The sequence below is a fragment of the Lipotes vexillifer genome, unplaced genomic scaffold, assembly GCF_000442215.2.
Source record: "Lipotes vexillifer unplaced genomic scaffold, Lipotes_vexillifer_v1.1 scaffold395, whole genome shotgun sequence".
Taxonomy (NCBI): Eukaryota; Metazoa; Chordata; class Mammalia; order Artiodactyla; family Lipotidae; genus Lipotes; species Lipotes vexillifer.
In genome coordinates, this window is record NW_006797390.1 from 8746273 (window position 1) to 8772120 (window position 25848).

The 25848-nt window shown below is 55.8% G+C and overlaps 1 protein-coding gene across 2 annotated transcripts in view; it reads left to right on the forward strand.

The window, feature by feature from the left end:
* The window catches only part of CACNA1C (calcium voltage-gated channel subunit alpha1 C), a 435574-nt gene that overhangs the window by 304780 nt on the left and 104946 nt on the right, over positions 1 to 25848 (forward strand). For both annotated transcript variants that reach the window (XM_007469483.1, XM_007469484.1), the window contains exons 9-10: positions 16176 to 16266; positions 22345 to 22371. In XM_007469483.1, the coding sequence (XP_007469545.1) occupies positions 16176 to 16266; positions 22345 to 22371 (118 nt within the window). The remainder of the gene's footprint in view (positions 1 to 16175; positions 16267 to 22344; positions 22372 to 25848) is intronic.

A 25848-nucleotide genomic window follows, 5' to 3' on the forward strand; every position in this document is an offset into this window, starting at 1 on the left:
TGCACGGCTCCATCGGGATCAGAAACCACGGAATCCGGCCGCCGTGGGGAAACGCGTGGCCCCCTGTGAGTGCGGGGACATGGGGGTGGGCGCTGGTTGTCATGGGTCTGCTTCCTGCAAGCCTGGCTCATTTCTGGAGACAGACAAGGGTAGGTTTTCCTCTTGTTCACAGTGCTTACAGATCCACTTCCTCTAAACAGACACGTAGGTTTCAACACTGTCTCAGGACAGATCACACAACGTGCTCAGAGGTAGCCCAGCCGGAACCTGGCAGGCCCTCCCAGAGCACAGCAAGCAGTTTTGCTCGTGTCCAGACCCCCCAAATTTAAGCCTGTACTTGGACTTCACTGCAAAGACCGTAAACTTCCCTCCTCCTGCCCCTGGTCTGGATCCACATCGGGTTGACGGTCAGCACACCCCTCCTCAAAGGAGAGGATGAGCAAGAAAACTGTGTTTGCCCTTAAGACCCTGTTCTCAGAATGCGGTCCCCGAGTGGACAGTGTCCTGTCGAGTAAGGCGGGGGGTCAGTAGAATGTCCTGTTCCCAGTGACGTCCAGATAGCAGGCTAGGACAAGAAAGAAAGCCATTTACTCAGCTTCATGAAAATATACATTTTTTGCAATTTAGACTTAATTCATATGAGTTCATCAGACTGTCCAAACTTACCCCCTGCAAAGAGGTCTGCAGGGGAAACTCACTAGACAGAGCTGTGAGAAAGGTTTTTCCTCTCCAAAAATATACATTTGAATTTCGATAAGGTTCTTCAGTGTTAGGCTTTTTTTTTTTTTTTTTTTTTTTTTTACAAAAAAGTAAGGATATTAAGATATTTTTAAACATCTGGACAGAGGAGCTTTTGATGGTTCCTAAATACACGTTCTAAAAATGACTTGCCAAGCACAACGCTGGTTTTGACTAACATACCCTAGGTCCTGTTCAGAGGGCTTCAGAATGTGCCCGATGCAGGCACACAAGCCCTCTGAGACTAGAGGTCAAAAGAAAACAAAAATACAGGCCACAAGCTATTAAAGAACGATTACAGCTGCCCTGGAACTTGTCTGTGCCTCTGCTCCTGGGGTGAGGTAATAGGTCTGTTCTCAACAACTTGCTGATGAGGTGAAAAGCCCTAACTAGATGCTTGACAGGCTGGCCTTAAGGTGAAAAGCCTTTGTTTACCTTCCCAATTCCAAGCTTCAAATCAGCTGGCCCAACCTTATATCTCATTTCAGTGACTCATGAGATAGGATAATGGTATCCAGTATCAGGCCAGTCACTATGCTAACAAAATTCTCTGAAAATAGCACATGCACCCACACCAGGCACATACACTCACACATGTGCAGGAAGAAATTGAGGACCCCTTTCCTGACAGGAACGTTCAGAATTAAAGTCTCATTGTGTTTACTAGTACTTGCTCCAGCCAGTGGGTCCAGCTAGGACAAGAAGCTTGGTGTGACGTCTGCTATGTGCGGTAGGGACAGGAAAAGATCGGTGCTACCACCTGTGGGGGTGAGCATCTTCTTGGTGCGAAAAGTACGGCCAGCGGTAGGGGTTCCCAGCCCCCTTGCCCGCGGCTCCTTCCGCGACTGTGCGATGACTGGGAAGCTGAAGCTGGTCGGTCGCTGGCCATCAGGCAGAGCATCCTAGGTTTTCACCAAGAAGGCCCCAAGAACCGTCGGGCAGAGCATCCTAGGTTTTCACCAAGAGGCCCCAAGGACCGTCGGGCAGAGCATCCTAGGTTTTCACCAAGAAGGCCCCAAGGACCGTCGGGCAGAGCATCCTAGGTTTTCACCAAGAGGCCCCAAGGACCGTCGGGCAGAGCATCCTAGGTTTTCACCAAGAAGGCCCCAAGGACCGTCGGGCAGAGCATCCTAGGTTTTCACCAAGAGGCCCCAAGGACCGTCGGGCAGAGCATCCTAGGTTTTCACCAAGAAGGCCCCAAGGACCGTCGGGCAGAGCATCCTAGGTTTTCACCAAGAGGCCCCAAGGACCGTCGGGCAGAGCATCCTAGGTTTTCACCAAGAAGGCCCCAAGGACCGTCGGGCAGAGCATCCTAGGTTTTCACCAAGAGGCCCCAAGGACCGTCGGGCAGAGCATCCTAGGTTTTCACCAAGAAGGCCCCAAGGACCGTCGGGCAGAGCATCCTAGGTTTTCACCAAGAGGCCCCAAGCTTCAGTAAGACGTGTCGAGCTTCTTTCTGAGCCTCTGAGGTGGTGTAAAATCATTTCCATGAATTATCATTTCCATAATCCCTTAATAGATGGATTCTATCAATTCGTTAAGTCGCCCCTTGATTAGAAGAGCTGTGAGCACAGCAGTAGGAGGTGAAAGGCCCTCATACTTCTCTCCTACCTGGAGGCCAGGGTTTCCGGTCTGCACGATTGGGCTATGTTTTTGTGGACCGAGTAGGGGCCTGAGAATGACAGGCCACCTGGCTTCCAGGCTGCCCAGGAGCCGATGTGCAGTGTGCCTCTCTCGGTTTCCCCGTTTGTAAAAGGAGGGGTCAGATCAGACAGCTGCAGAGACACCTTCCAGCTCTGGGTTTTGTGTCTATAGTTGGAAGTTGACGCACATTAGCTTTTGCTCTGGGTCTCCTGCAGGATCCCCTGAACGCTGGAAGCGAGCTACTCCTTCTGAAGACCCTCCAGCGCCCGGTCCACCCTGCCCTCCTGCCTGGAGAGCCCAGCTCCGCCATCTGCCTTAGGACCCGCCCTGCTCCCAGCCCTCCTCGGGCACCCCTCCCCTGCTTCCCTCCCGCGCTCACGCCCCTCCTTTTTGCTCCCACAATTCCTATCCCACACCTGTGTCACGGCACTGATGTACGTGACCTAGTGTACCTATTTATCCATCTTATCCCCTGCTGGGTTAGGTTGCGTACCTGGAAAGGGAGGGAAGCTTTGCATCCCCATCACTGTCCGGAGCCTGGCAGATAGGCCGTCAGTGCGTATTGGTTGGAAAAGGGTGGAAATTAATGGAGAAAAGTGGGGTCCTGTCCTGGAAGTCTTTGAAATTCTGCCATTGGGAATGGTAGATGACGTGGACCTGCCTTGTGACCGTGTCAGGCTAAAACCAGACAGGACCAGACCTGGTCCCGCAGAGGCTACATAATGAATCAGACGCACAAATTAATTTTTCATCTTCTGTTTCTTGGCTGTCAACGCTGCTCTCTGACTTCTGGGAGAAAATGGTCCTCCCGGTTCTTCAAATACATCCAGAGACTTGCCGGAAGTACCCTTATTTTATTTTTCTCTCAGCGAGGTCAGCTAGCCAGCTACGCACGGCAGTCAGGAAAAGGTTAAGAGAGGACCCAGAATAACTTCCCAGCTGCTTCTGTAGGACGGGAAAGGTGAATACATGTAAGGCTTGAAAAGGTCAACTCCCTTCCAAGGGACAGGGCTTTGATTTCATCCGTTATGTGGTCTTTGGCGTAAGGCTCATTTCATTCACTGGCAGGGATGGAGATTTATGGGCTAAATGTTATCACCAGCTGAGACTTAAGGAGACCTCAACTGTAGCTCCTGGATGGAGTGGAAAGCAGCCATTTTGGTAATAAATAGAGAACAGCATCTAATTTGTAAATTCCTCGTTCTGTTGCTAAGTTTAATCAGATCAGTGCAACTGAAGGGAACTGTCGATGACCAACATTTATTTTCTGTGCCTTAATGTGGCCAGGAAGCATTACTCCTAATGGAAATGGTGTGCTCCTCTGACAGTGGTAGGGGATGACATTTGTCATTAGACTAACCCAATTGTTGCATATTAAAAAATATGTTTAGCCCCAAATCTATTTAAAACCAAACTGGAACTGAGGCCGCATATCACTCTGCTACTAGTGTCACTGGTTCAGAGAAGAAAAATTCTTTCCCGATAAGCTACAGACCTCTGTAGCAGGGCCATCCCCAAAGGGTCCACGGCCCATGAGATTTCATCTTGACCAAACAGAAGCATCCAGCGTAAGGCTCGCTGGACCACCGTGGTGGCCAGGTGTGGTCACAGCCTCTCTGGCATGGCAGAGGACAGGTGGAGAGGACAGAACACAGTCTCCGGCGGGTCGTGGCTTCAGTTTAGAGTTAAAAAGGAGAATTAAAGGGGCCCAAAAGGGGGGTTTAGTGCAGCTCTCTTTGGTCCAGTCATGCTTAAATCTTTTTCTCATGAGTAATCACAGTTTTTACAAATTGTCTTCTCACAAGCTCTTAAGCATCTCCAGAGCAGGGACCCTGTCAGGGTAGGTGACTGTTAGCACACAGTAGGGACATCATGAATATTCATGAGGCACTGACAACCTTGGAGGTGATGCCCCAAAGGGAACGTGGTAACTGCAGCCCCCCTTGGGGAGCGGCGGAGAACACATGCGTCATCGCCAATCAGTGCTCAGACGGCAGGTGACCTTTTAGAGGCAAAACAAGTGGTCCTGAGGTCCTCCTCTTGGACCCGCGTTTTGCTTTTTCATCCCCAGTAAATCCATCCAGCGTCTGGGCCTTGCGCGCACAGAGAATTATTACTGCTGAAGCACCTCCTCTGACCTGTGTCACCTTTAATCCTCACTTAACCCGCCAAGATCGGTATTACGGTCTCGGTTTTTTAGATGAGGAAGATGGGGTTCAGATGATTTTCCCAAGACAAGACAGCCAGTAGGAGGCTTAGCCTGGTCCCACACCGAAGCCTGTCTGGCTGCGAAGACCACCCACTTCCTCTTTTGCCAGGCAGCCCCTATGGCCCGAAACACCTGGTGACAGGAAGAGGCTGCGGGTATGGGGCACCTGGTTCGTGGGCTCAGCTCTCCTACTCAGAGCTCCGTGACCTCGCACAAGCCCTTCCTTCCCTGGGCCTTAGTTCCCTAAGGAAATGTGAAAGCGGTGCTGACGTAACCCCGGCTTTCTATAGATCCTTGAGCCCCCGCTGGCCCTGCCTTTCTTCGAGTGCTGTGCTCCGGCATCATGGGGGCTGGGCCAGGGAGAGAGTGTCCTCGTTTTGCAGACTCTGGTTCTCTCCCTCTCGGCCACGCAGCCGGCGGCCAAAGGGGAAAGTGCCCACCATCTGAGGACTTCGCGCAGCCTCTCCCCGCCCCTGGCAGCTGGTCTCTCCGCGCCCGTCTCTGCTCTTCTTTCCCAGAGCCAGCATCCTGACAAATGTCGTCTTTGCCTTGAAGGCATCCAGCGGTAGAATCTCAGCGCTGGAAGGCATCCCAGGGGCTCTCCCTGCTCACACCCTGATCCTGTCCCCTCCCACACCCGGCCAGCCCTGCAGCCCCTCTGTCCTCACCCTGCTGACCTCCCTTCTGCCGGGGGCTCGGTCTCCCGCAGTATCGTGGGAATAAAAAATAGGCTGCATCTCCTTTCTGCTTCCCAGATCAGGCAAATGCCCTATCTACACACCTCTTTTACGAACCATCCGTAAAGGATTTCTCCTGCAATGCGATCAGCAGAAATAGTAGAGCTGCTTGAATCTGCCCAGGTCCCCCGCCAGCCCCCTGCCCCTGCTCACTTCATGGACCACACACGCCCCTTCTCGCGTCATAAGCCTGTTCCGCGTCCCACCCTGCCCCCACCCCCTGGTGCCCCGTGACACCGTTTGAAAACCAGAACTTCTGTGTCCTTTCCTTCCCTCTGGGTTTCCTGGGCCACTGAGCCCACAGCGCGAGCCTCATAGGAGCCAGGACCCTGAGGGGAGCAGTGTCAGGGCAGCAAGGCCCAGGCAACCCAGTTTGGCCCCCCTGGAAGTCATTTCTGATGTGGGCATCCCATGTCCTGCCAGCGCCTCCGGGCCTCTGGCTGTGGAGACAGTGGTCCCTGGTCCCTGGGTTTCAAACCATCTCTCTCTTCTAAGAAGAACAGTCAGCCTCTCCAGCAAGCCCAGGTCTCCTGAGAAACTCTGGAAGAGCTCTAAGATTAAGACTTAGATACCGCCTTTGATGGGGTTCCGGCCTCAGAGGACGGATCTGGAGGGCAGGGTGGCTCAGTGGAAGGAGCGGAGGCATCGTCCCATGTGAGCCCCTCTTCTGTCCTCGCTTGTGTCCCCTCTGGCCCTCGTGGGTCGCCCGGCCGCGGGCCTTCCCGAGTTGGCACTGGAGAAGGGGGCCGCGAGCAGGGCCGGACCCGGGAGGCAGTGAGCGGACGAGGCGAGTGGGCATCTCCTGGCCCCTGAAGGCAGCCAGGCCGTCGTGGGGACGTTCCCGACGCGCGGGCAGACTCTTCACCCCCCACCCCTTTGGTCCTTGTAGAGCCAACCTGCTGAGCAGGCAGAAAAGACTTCCTGTGTTTGGAGATGGAGACCAGGTCCCCTCACCACCACATCTAAACCAAACCTTCCCAGTGGCTTCGTAGAACATGGGCTCAGCCCTTCCCTGTCCCAGAACTTTACCTCGGCCGCCCCCGTGGACGTGGTCCTGACGGGGCTGGCCGGTGCAGGAGGGGAGCAGGCCCCCAGGGCTTTGCCCAGAGCAGGGTTCTAGGGGGCCCTGCCATGCCGCTGAGAGCGTCTCGAATGAGCCGCGGACCGGAGAACCGGGGCCTGCGTCCTCCCCAGGGCGCGGAGTCACCTGACGGCGCCAGCGCCCGACAGGCAGAGCCGGGAGATCACTTACAATAAAGGACCTCCTGCCGAAGGGGCAAGTCGGGGGGTGCTCTGACCGCTGCCCTGAGCTCCTCCAGGGATGTGGGACCGGGGAGGCACCGCGGGGTCGGGAGCTGAAGGGAGAACACCATTCCCAGAGGCAGCCTGGAAGCTCGGCGACAATTTGCTCTCCTGCCGGGGGAGAGGCAAGGCCGAGGCCTCCCGAAGGGGTGCTGCCCTCATCAGGACGGCGCTGCTCGCTCGCCCTGTAGGGCCTCCTTGGGAAATCTGACCCGAGCCAAATTCATCCTGAGCAGCAGAAAACGGGGGCGGAGAGGACGGAGCCCAAGAAGGAGAAAGTGAGAGAGGATCCTGGGCCCCGTAGGCCCTTGTGAGCAGCACAGACAGGGCTCGAGTGTGAGACACAGACCTCTGGGGAGGGGGCTGGGATTGACCAAGGGTAGGCTTTCAGCTGGTGGAAAGGGGACCCGACCTCCACCACCAGCTAGCTGTGTGACCCTGGGCGAGTCACTGACCCTCTCTGGACCCTCACGGTCTCCACTGTAAAAAGGAAGGGCTGGCCTGCCCTCTCTAGCCCTGCAACACATGTAGGCCTCAGTGGGGAAACTGAGCCGCTGAGGAGGGAGATAACAGGCCCCAGGTCACAGAGCTCCAAAGTGGCAGAGCCAGGATCCAAACTCGGGCCCCCTGACTCCAGAGCCCAGGCTCCTACCCAGCTGCGCCCTGGGCAGGATTATAAAGTGTGTGGCTTCTCCCAGGACCCTCGCCACAGACTCTGCCCTCCTCCCCCTTCCAGTGATCCCGGCACATCCACAGACCCCGTCTTCTCTCCTGATTGGGAAAGGGCTTTATGGATCCATCCAGCATAGCTGGGGTCTGAATCCCGGATCTCATGAGATGCTCTGCTCACTTCGAATAGGTGGCTTTGTTCTCTAAGCCTCAGTTTCCTGATCTATGAAATGGGGGCATGTAATGGAGACATATAATCTCTCACAGGGCTGTTCTGAGGCTTGAGTCAGATGATACATGTCAAGTGTGCGGGGAGTCCCTGGCAAGCAGCGAGTGGTGGAAAACCGAGCTGTTATTACAATCCTGCAGGTAGAAATGACTGGCGTTGCTCTTATGCGTCCGGGACGAGAGAATGCAAGGCCCTAAAATGAAGGGGTGACCGGCAGACACCACTGGGCTGGGCCGGAGGGGGACTGGGGACACAGCCATTCTCTGTACCTTGCATGTGACACCGTACGGGTGACCCTCCGCTAAACCTGGCCTTGTGATCTAGAACAATGCCATCTCCAACCTACAAGTAGTTTTGTGCCTAAAACAGTTGGGTTTCCAGAGGAATCCTGCACAGAAGGGCCACCATCACCCAGGTCTGGAAGATCCTGTCTCAGCCCCAGTGGTGGCAGAGAGCTGTTTCCCTCAGGGGTGTCCAGCCCCTCCCTTTTCCCCAGAGTCCCAGGGGCCTGAGGAGGCTCCACGCAGCCCCGTCACCCCTAACGAAGGTGGGCCAGGTGGGAAAGGAAGGGGGGACGTGTACCAAGTGCAGACCTTCGTCTGGTGCAGCTGCAGCCCTCCCCGGCACCCCCATCATAGCTGAGGTGGCCCAACTCGTTGGCGCCGTGATGGCGGAGAGACATTTTCTGTTTGGGGGTGCTGGATGTCTATGGCCTGCTGGGAGCACAGAGACCTGGCTTCCTTCTCCGGATGGTAGCTGCAGACCAAGGGCTGGCGTTTCTGCCTCCTCTGGTTTATGGCAATAAAAGAATAATTATTATGATGGCACACCGAGCTTATACTGTGCCTTTTAAATAAGCCCACTTTGTTAGGCTTCTTAATATTTAATCCTGTTTTAGATTTACTTTCCGATGGCTTAAAATCAACCAAGTTTTAATTGCTTCTGTGGAGGCAGCCCTGCCGGGCCCGGGCGGGCAGGACTCTAGAGGAGGCTCTGGGGGCGACGTGACCTTCAACCCAGACGGGCCCTGCGGCTGGGCACCATCCTGCTTTCTCTCTCCCCACCTCTTTCTGCTTTGGTCTACGATCTGCTTTTCCTCTCCTGCTCCATCTCTTTCTTTCCCTTAGAAGAGACCTTCAGCTCCTCCTGTAGTTCAGTTAATTCGTGAGAGAGATGAAGAAAATGAGGCCCCCAAACCGTCACGTGCCTTGCCGAGGGTTCGGAGGTACCCCGTGGCAAGGCCAGGGCTAGGACCAGGGTTGGCGTTTCCTAGACCTGGGCGCCAGGGAGGTTCCTGCGAGCCTGAGTCGGGCAGAGACGCATGGAGAGAGCTCCTTCACACAGCAGCCTCAGACCACCAGTGGCCGTGGGCTGGGTCTCCCCAGCTGCAGAGAGAGAAGACTCCAAGTTCCTCTTTCTGCAGGAGAAAAGGAAACCAGAGGAAACGTGACACAGTTCTTCCCAAGAGTCTCCCGGGGCAGCAACCACACCCAGGATGCGCCCCGTCCTGCCACGGGGCTCAAGCCATTCCTGTGGCGATGTCCTCATCAGTGCTCCCAGGAGCTCAGCCTGCAGGGTTATTTGAGCAAAGCTGTTCCAGAGGCTGCCTGATGGAGCTGGGAAGGCCCTGGCCTCGAGGCCAGCTGGTCTCTGCTCCACCAGCTCTCAGCTGGGCAATGAACTTCAGCTCTGGGGATGACCTCTCCCTGTCAATGGGTTCATCCTGTTCACCTTGCCTGCACCCAGAGGTGTGTGGGTCAGGTCCTGACAGCAGGCAGAGGCTTGAGAACTGGGCGATTTAAGGAGAGGCTCATCAAAATGCAGGCGCCAAGGGTGACAGCCCCAAACGGGCCTTGACGGCGCCGTCCTGCTGGTGCCTCCCGCAGGCCCTTTGCAGAGGTCAGCCTCCCGGGCACCGGGTGAAGGAGCGGCTGAAGGACAGACCCCAAAGCCACCCAGCACGTCGGAGCAGCCCTGAAGCCCCACGAAGACGCCAAGTGTCTACTGTAATTCCACAGCCAGTACCACTAGGACCTGGAAAGGAGTCCAGAGGGTTCTAATGTGAAGTCTCTGGCCTCGAGGAAGCTATAATTGTGTCAGGGAGACACATGTGAAATACCTGTGCAATAAGAGCAAACTCGAAGAAAAACAAATGGAAATTCGTTGGTGATATTAGCAAATATTTATGGCACTTTCCATTTTACAGAGTTACTTTGCAAATATTATTTCATTTAACCCTTCTCAGAAGCCCTTGACATAAATAGCACCGTTGTCTTTTGTTTTGCAGATGAGGAAACCTGGGCTCAGGCGGGTTAAATAACCCACCCAGACATACCAGCTGGGAGGGCTGGGACTAGGGCTTGCATCCAGGTTGTTACTGAAAATTCTCACAGACCCCAGAGTTCTGGGGGGCTCAGAGAGGGGACTCGGGGGCAGCAGGTCCTGGAGGGCGCCCTACTGGAATGGGGGAGGTGTGAACGGTTCAGGCGGGGGCAGCACCCACGCCCTCCAAAAGGCTCGCGGGCCGAGGGAAGGCAGCCATAGGTGACACCAGCCAGCGACACAGTCCTACTCCAGCAAAATGTCATTTACAAAAGTAGCGGCCGTCTGGGTCTGGCCCGAGGGCCGCAGCTCCCCGACCCCTGGGATAGGTGAAGGGGAGATGGACGGGGCCTCGTAAGAAAGCGCAGAGGCTGGGATGAAGGTGGCCGTGAGGTGGGCAGCCCCACCTGGGCTGGAGTTCTGCAGAAATCATGGGCACAGGGATGTGGGGGGACAATGTGTGCATCAGCGAGGGCCGCCGTAACCAAGTACCACGGACCAGGCAGCGTGAACAGCACACATTCATTTTTTCACGGCTCTGGAGGCTGGAAGCCTGAGATCGAGGTGTCGGCAGGGCTGGTTCCTTCCGAGGCCCTGAGGGGAGACAGCTCTGGACCCCTGTCCTTGGCGTGTAGACGGCCTCTTCCCCACCCCCCCCGGGTGAATCCCCATCTCCCCGCCGTGCATGCCTGTGCCCAGATTTCTTCTTCTGATAAGGGCACCAATCGTAAGGGATCAGGGCCCACCCTTGTGATGGCGTTTTAATTCAATCACCTCTTTAAAGACCCCCAGCTCCAAACACAGCCACACTCTGGGGTTCCAGGGGTCAGGATTTCAACCTGTGAATTTTGAGGGGACACATGTGGCCCTAAACAGACAGGATGGAGCCTGATTACGGGGGTTTGGGATTCCAGGTTGGAGTCAACGAGGCAGGAAATTAGGACTCCTTTTGCTTGTTAACCATAACTTGGATTAGTACTTTCGGAAAAAGAATACTAATCAGACCACTTGTATGCAAAAAAGATGATAAAACCGGTGTCTGGCCAAGTAAGTGGCAAAGTCAGTTCTCTAGCTCCATCTGTGGGTTCGTAGGAGGCTGGCGACTAGATCCTGCCGTCGGGCCCACCCAGGACTGGGGGCCGGCCCTGGAGAAATGCAAGTTCAGGTTGGCTGAGAAACGCCCTCAGTTCCTCCGGCCCCTGGCACCCCCGGGATGCCTGGCCCTGCGCCCCCAGGCCTCTTGCACCAAGAGCCGCCTGGAGGATTCCTCCACCCGATGGTGAGGCTCCCAGCTCAGGTCTGGGCACTGCTCTCAGCCAGTCCCAGGAGAGGCCGGCCCCTCCTGCTGCCCCAGCCCACGGACAAAGGCAGGCTGGCATGGTGACGGAAGGCTCCAGACTCGCAGGCCTGCCCACATCCGCCCCTCGATCTCTCACCTGGAGCTTTGCCCTGAGGCCGTCCAGGCAGTCCTGTGGCACAGAAAGGTCTGAGGCAGAGGGTAGGGCGGTAGCTGGTGTGACAGGGGGTCCCCAGATGTAGTGAGTCAACCCGCAGGGGGCTCTCGAACCCCAGTGCTCCAGAGGACACCAGTCTCCACGACCACTTGGGTCCCGTGCACTCCCAGCATGGTTCACGTAGTTTCCAGTCAGATTATCCTGCGGTGGGATTGGCTTATTACAACCAACCCCCGCCCCCAGGACCCACACAACTGCTGTCTAGCAGATCAGGGAAGTCATCAGTTCCTGGGAGATGAGAACTGTGCACCTCCCTCGAGATGCAGAAACGTGGTCCTACTAAGCACCGTTCAAGCAAGTTGCCCCCAAGAGTGGAAGTTTGGGGAGAGAATCCGTTCTTGGCAAGATGGAGTCTGTACAGCTCACTGATGTTCCTAAAAATGTAATTATGTTTCCACCACCTGCAGTGGCAGCTGTTAATTACTCTTTCATGAAAATCTCATTTTCTTTCGGAATCTGCTCAGCAGAAGCCGAGGGACAGAACAGCCCAGAGACCCAACATTTGATCCACAGTCCCTGGTAACGGTGAAGTTAGAAAGTCAGGAAGCTACCCTCCCCTCAGCATCCTTTCTGAGTCCACTCAACAGCACATTTCATTCCTCAGAGGCCGTTCTTTACAGGAAAGGTGCGCCCTGGCCCCTGGATTCTCTGCCGTCTTTCTGCCTCAGTTTCCAACCCACTGGTCATCTGAGTGGCCAGTGGGAGACTCAGGCTTGCCACCTCCCCAAGAATAGGGCCCAGCATTAGCAATCCCAGCCTCGGCCGGCCTGGACTCTCAGTTTCCAAGATGAACCCAAGGCGATCTCTAGGTTAAAAAGTCCCTAAACGAGTCGGCTGTGGCCTCTGTCTAACCCCTTAGAAATAGAAACACAGACCATCTTCACCCCATCAGGTGCTTGTGGGATAAACTATCACAAATTAATAGGAACTAATATGTGGATGTAAACTGTGATTTAAAGCAGGGAACCTTTAAATCCACACCTTGACCCCAAAGAGCAGCTCCCCAGAGCCTCCTGCCCACCATCAAGGGCATGATTGGAGGCTCTTCCGACCACGTTCCACCCCTGGATTCTCTGCCGTCTTTCTGCCTCAGTTTCCAACCCACTGGTCATCTGAGTGGCCAGTGGGAGACTCAGGCTTGCCACCTCCCCAAGAATAGGGCCCAGCATTAGCAATCCCAGCCTCGGCCGGCCTGGACTCTCAGTTTCCAAGATGAACCCAAGGCGATCTCTAGGTTAAAAAGTCCCTAAACGAGTCGGCTGTGGCCTCTGTCTAACCCCTTAGAAATAGAAACACAGACCATCTTCACCCCATCAGGTGCTTGTGGGATAAACTATCACAAATTAATAGGAACTAATATGTGGATGTAAACTGTGATTTAAAGCAGGGAACCTTTAAATCCACACCTTGACCCCAAAGAGCAGCTCCCCAGAGCCTCCTGCCCACCATCAAGGGCATGATTGGAGGCTCTTACGACCACGTTCCACGCGGGCGGCTGCCACCTGTGCCCGCGTGACTCACCAGGCCTGGTCAAGTTCAGTTATAGAGGGAAAGCCTGTGTTTTTATCAAGCTCTTCCTATTACTTTTAAAGTGATCACATAGCTATTTCTGAAGTCAAACAAGATGGGACAGTATCGATGCCAAAGCCAAAAGCTGGATGAGCTTTTGTGTAGCAGGTCAGTGACCTGGGCCCCCGCCGGCCAGGACTGTCCCCTCAGGCGTCTGTGTGGACAGACAGACTTGGAGGCTGGCAGCCCGTTACCCCTCCCACCGCCAAATAAAAGACCCCTCACGATGAGACGCTCACCTGAGTGACGCTTGTCATTCTAATCTGACGTGTATCTTTCTAGAAGGGAAATTTGCTAAGTCATCCATTTCAGCTGTTCATCTCTCAGCCCTGTTTTCGTATAGGAATTTTGAGAAGTGAACAAATAATGCTACTGGTTGTAAAGTTTCAATTTATTCCAAGCTTTGTGTTGGTTGTTTTTGTTTTTGTTTGGTGTGCGAAGCATTGTTTTAAACTATTTTCTTTTATTATTAAAGTATAGTTGCTTTACAATATCATATTAGTTTCAGGTGTACAATATAGAGATTCAATATTTGTATAGGCTATATTCCATTTAAAGTTATTATAAAGTACTGGCTGTATTCCCTGTGCTGTACAATACATCCTTGTAGCTTATTTATTTTATACATAGTGGTTGGTACCTGTTAGCCCCCTACGCCTATCTCCCCTCCCCGTTCCCTCTCCCCACTGGTAACCACTAGCTTGTTCTCTGTATCTGTGGATCTGCTTTTTTTTTGTCATAGTCACTAATTTGCTCTATTTTTTTAGATTCCACATACAGGTGATGTCATACGGTATTTGTCTTTCTCTGACTTATTTCACTGAGCATAATACCCTCCAGGTCCACCCATGTTGTTTCAAGCTTTGAATTGTGAAGATAAGTGTGCTTCGGAGACGGCTGTTTACATGGGGTGAAAACAAGCCTGACCCTTTCCTCTCATGACCAAATCTTCGGGATTCCCACTAACAAGCAGGGATGAGTTGGGACCCTCCTGGGTATCCGCCTCCTCAAAATCAGTACCCACCTGCCAGTGTAGACACCTCTGCGAGAGTGACCCCTTCTCCCCAGGATCCATTGTTTATTTTGTGTTGTTAATTCATGTGATTTGGGGTTTGGGTCCTATTTTGTTCTGCGTTCTTACCTGTTTTGATTTATCAGTTTTTACTATCTCTTAGTTTGTTTTTGGAGGTTAGCGGGATGTCCTCTGTGTGGTCGCCAAGTCCCCTGTTTCTTTCTTTGCCTGAGGCTGACCCTGAGCTCTCTGTCCACGTCTTACTCCTGGTTTTCGACTCTGATATCTTGTCTGTGAAAGGAAGTGCCCGGCGGGCTTGCTTGATTAGAAGGAAAGGGAGTTCACTTGGTCTAATCGCCCCCCATGCCCCCCGTGCGTGTAAATTATGTGCTGGTGCCCACGGGGCAGGGCGGGAGCGCACTTCTCCTGGTGTGTGTGCAGGGGAGGATAGCCTGTCCCACCCAAAGCCACCACCTCCTTGTCCCTTCAAATGTATAAAGTCAGCAGACATGACGGTTGAGCCCTGTTGGGGCCTTTCCTTTGAAGGGCGCCGGCCAAGGTTAAGGTCACCGAAGGTGCCAGCTGTAAACGCTGTGAAATCCAGCACCACTGTCTGGTTGCTCCCCATGCACCTGTGACGCCCCCAGAGCCTGCTCGGCTGTAGGAATCCCATCTCGTCTGGGGTGTAACCCTGGGGGCCATCGAGGTGAGCACCGGGTGGGGGCCCAAGACACCTGTGATCCGGTCCACGCCCCCAACCACTGTGTGACCCGGGCACCTGGCCCTTCCCTGGACCTCACTTCCCTGTCCTGTGACGAGAAAGCTGGGTGATGTCCAAAGTCCATCCAGCACCAGGCTTCCTTGAAACGATGTGTCTGGATTTGTTTTCACCCAAGTTTATGGAGAACGAGTCGAGGGTGGACACGGGACAGTCCAGCGTGTGGGAAGCCGTGGGCTTTCCGGCTGTGTCTCCCACATTCTCAGAATGAGTCTCTCACACCTGCCCGGCTTGACTTCATCCAAAAGAAAAGAAACCGGGGACGTCCCACATCCAGCAGCATCCGTACAACCAGTAGAATTATCCGAACAGCATGATCAGTTCTTGGGCTGTGGCAGCCCCGGGGGCACTTGTCACTGGTCCCGTGTCACCGGATGCCACACCCTCACTCACGCAGGTGCTGTGGCCACTGAGGGCTCCTTACCCGCCCGCCAGATGAGGGCTGCTGGCCTGCAAGCAGGGCTGAGCCGTGACCGAGGATGTGACAGCCATTCTAAAGGACAAGGGCGGGAGAAATAAGGAACTCCTTGTGTGTCGTGTTAAAAGGGCCTCAGAAGATGAAGAAGGAGAATTCTTCTGAGATAAACTTTTATTTGGAGTAAAAGATAATAATAAAAGAAATGGCTCCTTCTAAGCCACCAAACTGGGCTCCAAGCTAGAAAGCTCTGGCTGCCCTGGAAATCCAGGAAGAGCCTGGGGATGGGATGGGCAGGCCGGCTACAGTGGACTTGGACGGTTTGTGTCCCAGCTTGGCCTGTTGACATGGAAACATCAGGATGCCGTGGGGAGGTGGTTTTCTTGCCGTCTGTCTTCAGGCCACATCTCATCTCAGTAGTTCGGTGGGTCCCACACGGAGACTCCTCGCTCCTGTGTCTGCAGTGCTGACCTGAATCCTGCACGGGATGCTGGAAATGGCTGTTCCCTTTGAGCTCTATTTCAGGCTCTGTCCTAGACGGAATCGCCTCAGGACCCAGCATGCAGGACTCAGGACAAGGGACAGACCCTCCTCCAGATCCATCAAGTGGCTCACCCCCTAGAGAAGCCCTTTCCACAGACAGGCTGGGCCCTAAGTGTGGGGATGAAGCCCCTTAGAATGGGGAGGGGGGTTGGGAAGAAATAAGAAAAATAAAATACCGTCATGAAAGCTCTTCTTTTTACAGCGAGGAGCAGACGCAAATGGGAAAGCATGTGCAGCTTTTCTGAGGGCAGGGCGTCGAGGGGAGGGGAGGGACTCGGGTCAGTGTTCCCAGGCGTCTCCTCCCACTATCCCACTTAGAGTGTCCTGGGTGGCAAGGGTCACCCTAGACAGGCAGCGGGCATGTCGGTCGAGGACATGGGACCCGGCCGGGCGCTGCCAGGGCCTCCCCTCCCGGCCGGAGGGCTGCAGACTAACCCTTCTCTCCCCTCTTGCCTCCACGCCTCGCTCTGCATCCCTTCGACCCGACCCTGCAGTGAGCATGCCCACCAGTGAGACCGAGTCTGTCAACACCGAAAACGTGGCTGGAGGTGACATCGAGGGAGAGAGCTGTGGGGCCAGGCTGGCGTGAGTAGGCACAGGGGGCGGGAGCGGGCAGGGAAACTGAGTCCTGGGTGGAGAGGGGAGCCCTGGGGGCAGTGTGGCCCTGGCTGGGAGCTGCTCTGCAATCCTGTGCTTCCCGGGCAGGGGTCTGACTTTGGGATTTTGAGCCCCTTTCCATCCCATCAGAGAAATGTGTGTGTGTGTATGTGTGTGTGTGTGTTGGGGGGCTTTGAAGTCTGTTTCTTCCCAGCCCCTCACCCCCTTTCACCAGAGCAGCTTTGTTAGGTTCCCTGGGTCCTGCTAAGCACCCTTTCATTTCTGATAAATGTGACCTGGAAGAAAAGCAGACAGGCAAGATAATGCACTGGGAGACGTGGGTCTTACCTGCAGCTCTGAGTTACCCACACAGTGAAGGGAGCACAGGTGTCTGAAGTGCAGACTCAGCTAATAAAAGTGCACCTGTGCCAGCCCAGCAACCCTCCCCAGCACAAGCCCCAGCCCCCGGCTTCCTGAGCTGACTGGGGCCCAGGACTGGGCCAGGTGTGCGGAGGGACAGCCCACGTGGGTTATCACCATCATCCATCCGTCTTAGCTCCATCTTAAAAACGGACACCAGCGGTCCCTGGGAGATGTGCCCCCACCAAGAAATAAAGGGAAAAGGGTTTAACTGCTAAAAATGAGCAAACTGCTGGTTTCATTCCCAGTGTCTCAAAAAGCAGAGTCCACAGATTGAAGCCATGTTCCTCTAGGGGTCAGGCTGACCTTGAGCGTCAGGCCTCCTGCAGCTTCCAGACTCCACGGTGGGAAGTGGGAGCTGCTTGTCCTGGTGCCTGGGAGATGTAAGACTCACCCCAGAAACCGAAAGGGGCGGCGCACAGAGGGCTCGGAAGAGGACCAGCCCCGAGGTGGCTGGGCGTCGGAGTCGCTCCGTCGGTGGAACGGCTCCTAGCTCACCTCTCCCAGCCAAGATGCCTCCGTATCGGGGCCTTTTCAGGAGGTTTGGGTACATCTAACCTGAGCCAGGCCAGCCTCCGAGCGAGGGGGCGGGTGGGCCGGAGCAGACTGTTTCCAGGGCACGTGGGCCTCACCATCCCTCACCCTGACAGTGGCACCAGGGAGTCTGCACTGCTGATTCCCAGCATTGTTGGGAAGCAATTATCGTCAAAATGTTGTTAAAATACAGTGTTAGTTACGTTCTGAAGCAGCGGCAGAGCCTTTCCCTCTCTTCCCTCCTGTTGGAACCATACAAACAAACGCTCGGGATTCTGGACGTTGGCCCCGGGCGGCCACGCTAGCGAAGGTGGATGGCAGGTCCCCAAAGGGTCGGAAGGAAGGTGATGAGGACCCCGCCCTCTGGCTCTGGGCCCACGTGACAGACCAGGAGAGGCCGCGGCGCTGGCGCTCAGTCACTGGAGAGTGTGTTTTGGGAGCTCGAGGCCCTGTCGGAAGGACAAGCCTGTTCCCACAGAGGGAGGGGGCATCTGGAGGACGTGCTCTGCAGGCGTCCATGGCTCTGTGGAAATGGGCCGCCCTCCCCATGGATATCCGAATTTACGCACCTACTCTGTGCGGATAAAGTGCCTTGTCGCAGTACCAGGATGGCAGTATGTCCTTAACAAACTACCGTCTTTCCCCGCCCCGCCCCAGACAACGATGGGACAAGACCGCCAGCGTTCCTGGTGGGGAGCAGCGTGAACGGGCGGGGGCTGAGGCTCAGGCTGTGACAACCAGGGAGAGGCTAGCGTTTCTGAAGCGGAGAGCGAACGGCCCATGCAGCGGGATGAGGCCTGGCTGAAGATGGTTCCGAGGGGGGCAGGGCGGACAGACAGGGCCCGCAAAGCAATGTTTTGCTGGGGAGGGGGGCAGCCGGGCAGGGGAGGTGGTGAGGGGAAGGAGCTGTCCTTCAAGTCTGAAGACAGAAGCGATACAGACTGAAGTCGCCAGCGGGGCTGCAGGGAGTGGAGGCCGGGGCTCCGCTCCGGACCACGTGCTGGAGACCCCAGCGTAGAAGCGATGGATGCGGTCACGCGGCACCGGGGTTGTCCACGGGGGCAGAGGCCAGGGCTAAAGGCTGGGAAACCGACGCGCAGAAGGAAAAGAGGGAGGTACAGATGGAAAGGTGCCAAGAACAAGCCCGGAGGCCGCCGGGAGAGGAACATCAAGCCCGAGCTCTCCGTTCACACCCTCATCGGGCAGCAAGCCCGCTCGGTGCTGGGCCAAGGTGACACAGAGCCCGAGAGCAAGGTGACACCATCTCCCTGGAGCTCACAATCTGGTGTGAAAGTGACACTGAGCCGTCACTGTAAGTTGGGAAAAGCGTTCAGGAGGTGGAGTGACTGTAACGCAGGGTTCGTGATGCAGAGGCGCCTTAGGCTGTGGCCGCTCTAAGCTTCTTTGAAGGAGCGTTGAGCTGAGCACTGGGGGGTGCGGAGGAAGGAAAGGTCTTCCAGTCAGAGGCGACAACGGGTTCCGAGGCTGCTGGGGGGACGAGGGAGAGACGGCAGCCGCGTCCAGGGCAGGCCTGGGTGGGAAGGGGCGGGGCTGGAGACGGAGCAGGGCCGGGTAGGCCCTTGACGGCCTTGGTCTTTGTCACAAGACCATGAGAAATCATGGAACATAGCTGGTTGGTCTGGTGAGCTTTCCATCCTTGAGGATCCTCGGACATTAGGAAGAGTCTGTGCGGGAATGAGAAGCCCCGAGTGGCGGGCACTCGAGCAAAGCGGCTGCCGTAGCAGCTCTGGGGGTGATGCTGACGCGGCTCAGGCCAGGGTCACGTGCGGAGATGGACAAGGGATGCATTCTCTGTGTGTCCTAATTGCAGGAGCTGGAGCCTCGGGGCAGGCGGGGCGGGAGCGGGCCGCAGGGGACCTTCCCTCCAGACGTGAGGCTGTGGACGGGGAAATGGCAGTGTCCCCGAAGCTGCTGGGCCTCCCCTTTGCTCAGAGCGGAGGCAGGACCGTCTTCAAGACGAGAAGCCCATGAAGGAGACCGGCACTTACGGGACAACATTGCCTGCGACTAGGGCGCAGCTGGCGTCAGAGAGGGAGACACGGACTTCCACAGAAAGAAGTGCCCGGTACTCTGGGATGGACCGAAGGAGGGAAGAGAGCCGTGCACCAGGAGTCCCAGATCTGAGCCCGGGCGGCAACCTCAGGCTCGCCCCCTGGGACGTGCAGGGCGGCTGCCCGCTGGCTCCTAGAGGGGCCTGGGGACCGCCTGCACCCCTTCTGTGCCTGCGGCTTCTGCAAGAGAGGCCCCGTGAGTGAGGCAGGCTGCACCTTGTAAAACGGCAGACCCCAATCCAGCTGGTGTGTGCGAGGTCCCTTTAGTCTCAGAGCGCACAGTTCTATAAAGAAGGTAGAGTCAGAAACGGGATCCGGCGCAGAGGGTTGATGATACCGACGGACGTGCATCTCGTCACAGAAGTGAGCTAGGGGTCCCCGGATAGCACGGGAGGTTCAAGCTAGTGGGTGCCCAAGAGGTGGACTGTGACAGGGGTCCAGGGTCCGGCTCCTCTGGCCGCACCAGCCGTGCGTGGAGTCGAGGACGTCGCCTCAGACGTGCGTCAGCCTGGATGGTGCCTGCAGCGCCATCTGACCGACGTTAGGGCGAATCGGGAGGATTCGGGGAATCGCTGTGTCACGCGGCAGGGAGCAAACATACGGGCTTACGACTCTAAGAAGCGGAAAGGCTAAACATACAAGTAGCTCCCAAGAAGTTCAAATATTTGTCCAATAATGACAAATGCAAACTGAGTAACTGAGTGAAGCAGAGGGAGTTCCAGGTGTGTCTCCCGTTTTAAACCTTCACATCAGCAAAGACAACCGCGGTTTCCTGGGAGGTTGGTTGTGGAGGCCTGAGGGGAAGAGGCAGCTGGGCTGGAAAAGGGCCAGGTCCACCCAGCAGGGCTGCGCTCGCGGCCTTACATGCGAGTTACCCACTTTCTGCACCTGCTGCTCTTCGAGAATCCACGGGAAACACGGGGAGGAAATCATACCTTGTAGAGCAGTAACTGAGGGGAGCCCGCACGCCTCTGAGCAGGCTGGTCCCCAGCAGGGTCTGGAGCAGCCGGACCCCCGGTGTTGTGGACTCGCTGGGATCCAGGGGGCAGCACCCACCACCCGGCCGGAACACAGGGCTGGGGCGGCGGACACGGCACCCGCAGGCTCCCGGCTCCCCTGCCCACCGGCAGCGTGACCAGCTCTCCAAACCCCGAGCTGGTGGTCACCTCCCAGGACACGAAGGTTGCGGAGACTGGGTGCCCCTGGTCCCACGAAGCGCACTGACCCCTCCTACACGGGGAGTGTGAGGCCCTCCGCTCTCCCATACCTGGGCTTCCCTTTGTCTCCAGACACGTGCCCCCGAGGACCCCCGCTTCTTACCTGGGGTGCTCCAGTAATACAGAGCTTGGAGGGGTGAGTGCTTTGGACCCAGCGAGCCTGGAACGATGCTCACAACCTGAGAGCAGTAACAGCAGTCGGGCTGCAGTGTGGCATCCAGGATCGCACATCAGGACACGTAACCACGGGGGAGAGAAAGTCCCACTCCATTTCCTCTGCCTCAGAACGTTCCAGAACACCCAGGAAGGAGCCATAGCCAGTGACCACGCTTACCCAGGACGTCATCCCCAACAGGAGCCCTGGTCCTCCCGCGCCACATCCCAGAGTCGCTGCCTGGGAGACGTGGACACTCCGACCTCAGTGCCCCACACGGGACTTCTTAAGAACCCACCTTTGCTGACGACCCACCGGACTGAGAGGGAGAGTTATAGGGAGGGCGTGTGGTCTGCACTGAAGGGCCCCCGAGAGGCATCTGGAAATCTCCGAGAGAAGGCGGGGCCGGGCCAGGCCCTGTGGCAGAGCTGCCAGGCTGATGACCGCCCATGCTAGCTCATGTCCCTCAGCGAGGGATCAGCTGTCCAGCAAGCCTGGCTGGGCTAGAGGAGGGAGCCCCCGGCTCACCACCATCCAAGCGCAGCTGGAAGACATTTGTTTTTCCATTAAACTGTGGCCCTAAGTAAGATGCCAACCATGGCCCCCGGCCTCTGCCCACGTGCCGTGTAACGTGATTAAAAACCCTGCAGCCCTCGCCAGCGTCTTTGGGTGGGAAAGGTTATCAGCTGGCGGTTCGGAGCCGTAAAGGCTCCTGGCTCTGGTTCTCAGTGCCCCAGAGACATAATTATCTCACGCACGATGGCTCTGCCACCTGTCAAATCTTCTGGTTTATATTTTTTAATAAAAAATAGCAAGAGGGGCTCTTTTCTTGCTTCGCAGCAGAGCTCTCTCTGTGCTGAGCTGGGGCAGGTGGATTTTGTCCCCTCTTCATCTCTGACCGGCGCTCCGCACCTGCCTGCCCGTCAGAGCACGGTCTCCCACCCGCGGCCCTGCCAGCGCTCACTCCCCAGACACCAGGGCCTTCCCGACACGTGGCCTTCCGCAGGGCCATCTCAGGTGCCTGCATGATCTCTGCCCCCAGCCCAGCTCCATCCAGCCTCCCACGGGCCGCAGGGCCTCCTGGAAGTTTCCACCTTTCAGTACCCACCCCCCTTCCCCGGAGATGCCCCTCGAGTCAGCCACCAGCCCACCCACCAGTGTTTCTGTCCACAAGTCCCCAGGTCTTTAGGGCTGCACACCACTGCCAGCATCCGGGGTCTGTGCTCAGCCCCGGGCTGTTTTCTTGGGCCCAGGCTCCACGCTCAGGCCAGGTGGTGATGGGGCCAGGCTCCTGTTCAGACAGCGCTGGGCCTCTGCCAGCCTGTTCCCGCCTGCAATGTCTGAGGGCCGCGTCTGCAGGAGGGGCTCCTGTCCTCCCCGACTGTTCTCAGGGCGTGGCCCCCAACCTGCTGCCCGACCCCAGCTGACGGTCTGAGAACACGGCAGCCTCTCCGGGGGCCATGTCTCCACTTAGAAGATGCTAGATTCGTAGGTTAGTGGGCTGGGCCAGCCCTCGGTCTCCCCTTCAAACACACAGACACCAGGACGTGCTGACCGCAGGGCTGTCTCTCCGAAGCTGCCCCGTCCAGCGCCCGCGTGGTCACCTGCAGACGTCTGAGAAAAGAAGGGAATGTGTGTCCTTTGGTGATGTCTCCTCTTTTTCTTTCAGCCACAGGATCTCCAAGTCGAAGTTTAGGTGAGTGAGATGCTCCTTTCCTGCTGGGCTGGGGACACCCCGGCTGGGGGCTGAGGGAGGGTCAGCAGAGGGTCTGCTTTCCTGCCGCACAGCTCTCAGGAAGAGGCTCAGGGATCAGACCAGGCGAGTGGCTCCGGCCTTGGGGTTTGGCGAGTTAGTGATTTTGGTGGCACTGGCCCTAGGAGGTTGCGAGATGCTGTGTCCCCCGCCCTTATAAGGTGAAGTCCGGTTGAAGTAAGTGCCACGTGGCCACTTGCTGCTGTTCTCGGCCATGTCTATGGAAGGTGAGGGCACGCGGGTTCTGACGGTGCTGCCTCAGAACCTTCCTCGGTGCCCTGTCCTCGCCCTGTCTGCCCCTCCAGCCTCGCCGCCTGCGCATCCCGCGGTTCCTGAACGTCCCCCGTCCTCTCGCACGTCCAGGCTTTTGCGTGGAGGCCTCCTTCCACCTGAATCGCCGCGTCCCCGAGCCTCCCCCGGAGAGCTCGGGCTCCTGTTCAGAACCTCGCTGGTACCGCATCTCCACACCTTCTGCAAACTCCCCTCCCTCCCCGCAGCGCTTTGCTCAGACCTCTGTCATCGCCCTCCCCACACGGGCTCCCGTGTCTGCAATAGGCTCCGTGAGCCTCCGACGTGCTATTTTCAGGGAGCTGAGCCGGGCGCCCGGCGGGTAGCAGGCTGTCCACCGTGTGTACTGGATGGACAGATATGTGAGTAGGGGTGGGAATTCACTCCCACAAAGCCTGTACGAGCCAAAAACTATTGTGTTTAGGTTTCGTCTTTGATCTAATCCTGCTTCCCCAGCCTCACCTCCTGTGTAGCAGGAGCATAGGTAACATTAAATTTTAGTCCAGCCGAGCAGTGTAGCCCAAGGCTGCATTTTAAACTGTCCCTTAAGCTAAATGCTCAGTTTCTCTTCTTTCCTCTGCCCAGCTCTTCCCCAGGGTGGAGAAGCAGGGCCGGGACTTCAAGACCCTGGAAGTACCCAGGCCTCAGTGAGGACCGGTCCTGGGGTCCAGCCCGAGACCCCTGCTTGTTCCTCTAGAACCGGGCCTGCCGAGGGGGCCACAAGTCCATCTGGTTGGGCCTCCACCCACCGTGTCCGTGGGCCCCACGTTTGCCTCTGGCCTTGAAATCATTGCCTCTGGTCTCTGGTCCCCAGGCTCTTTGAGCCCATGGACACCTCCAGGCCCTCCGTGGACCGGCTGCGGGAACTGGACGCTCACCTATGTGCCGGCCGCCTGTCCCGCTCTGTGCCTGCCTGGGTAGAGCTCTAGGCCGAAGGCTGGCGTCCCCCAGGGCCCCGCAGACCCTGTGCTACACCCAGGAGAGGCACCTTCAGCCCTGATGTCCTGGCCTCCCCGTGACTATCTGGCTGTTTCTAGAGCTTGGCACTCGGCCAGGGAATTAAATGAGGATGCTGGTGTGGGACCCTCTCCTCTCCTGCTGTCACTTTCTGCTCCCATGTTCCACTGGGGCTGGAAAATGCAGGCTTTCTCCCCTTCCACTTCCTCTGAAGCCAAGACCTCCTTCACATAAAAAACCTAGGGTCAAGTCTCCCAGGTCCAGCTCTTGTTACAGGAGAGAGAGCTCAAGAAATGTAGAAAATCCTTTGTCTCTGTAACGCTCAGACCTTACTGCTTTCTCTCCAGCATCTGGAGAAGCGGCTGGCACTTAGTGGGGACTTAATAAATACTAAGTGAAGGGACGAATGGATTGTCCTGCCCCCGAATGGCATTAGGCTTGAGGCAGACTGAAATGAAAGTTCTGTTTTACAGCCAAAGCTGAGAAAGCACTTTGTGCTTCTGGCAGTTCCAAAGCCCCCATGCAGGAAGAGAGTAAAGGGATATAAAAATACATTTGAAAATATTTCCGAAACATCATTCTCATTACATGAAAATGGGTGACTCATAAATGAACAAATGAATATGTGAGTGAATGAATGAACAAACGTGCTCTGGCGGGTGGAAGAGAAATCACAGACTTGCCTGGACTCGCTCCAGCATGAGATGACCCAGGAGACAGGGGCCGTTCTGTATCCAGTGCTCTAGGGAGTAAGCTGTGATCTCGAAGAAGCGGGGGCACGGGGGTCCACGTGGACCCCTGGACTCTGCTCCGTTTTGAGACGTGGCTCAACCTGCTGGTACCAGATCCCCCTCTGGGAAGGGCTCCTCCCCCTGCAGCTACTACTCAAGATACAACAGAAATACACAGGGAAGATTCTCTATTCATTCCCAGAAGGCTTATTACTAGTCAGTTGGCACCATCAGTAAACGTATTTTCAGAGGGGGATACTGAGGCTGAAAGAGGCCCGGGGCCACGTGGCTCACACTTGGCCAAGTCAGGACCCACGCCCAGGACCCGGGCTCTGCACCATGTGATGAAGTCCTGCCCAGGGATCTGAAGCCGTTTCTGCCCAGCTCTGTGTCTAGGGGCTGCAGCGAGGGGTCGGAGGCGCTCCAGGGCACAGCTGTTGAGTTAGAAACACAATGCCAGACACTTACACCCTTTGTAAAACTTTCTAGTAGCCATGTTAAAAAAGTGAAAAGGGACAGGTGAAATTCACCTTAATATAGTTTATTTAAGGCAGTGCGTCAAAAACATTATTTCAATATGTAATTAATATAAAAAATGAATGACATATTTTATATTAATTTTTCTTTGAAATCCAGTGTGTCATTTACACTCACTGCACGCTCAGTTTGGACTGGCCATGTTTCAGGTGTGCAGTAGCCACAGGTGGCCAGTGGCTACCACACTGGACAGTGTGACCCCACAGGGTCAGGTGGCAGCTGCCTCATCTACACCCTACAGTCCAGTGGTGGTGTCTGTTTAGGGAATAACAAAGGCTGGCAGTGGATTGAAAATGCCATCGAAATCACCAAGGTTGACCCTGAGAAACCTCTGTCTGCTGCAGACGCAGGAACGGTGTCCTCAGCCCTTCTGTCTGTCTGATTGTGGCAGCTCACACGGGTATAGGAGGCGCAGGAGAAAAACACAGTAACACAGGGGAAACGGAAAGAGAATTTCTGCAACTCAGAAGTAACCTCATAAACAGTCAAGAGCCTGTTTTACCCTAGAAAAGAATCTAAAATTTGAGTTAAACACACACACACAAAGCATTCTTGCTCATTTTCTCAGCTTAACAATGACAAATAATAGAATTTGAGCCTCAAACTGGCCTATTCCATTTGCAAGACAGGGATACAAAGTCACAGGGTCTTTAAAGGAAATATTAGAGCAGAGGTTTTAGGGAAATTTTGGCAAATTAATGGACTTACAATATTAGGGCAATATTAGGGTATTCCCTTGGTAAGCCAAGTCTCTACTTTGAGGAATAAGGAATTTTGCAACATTTGGGGCTCAGAATAGGACTAACAGTTACGGAACAAACGGTTCTGAGCACCTTCTGCAGCTTGAAGGGATTAGTCAGATAACATGTTGGGGCTTTGGATCTGGACGTCACAGCGGTCTGAAGTG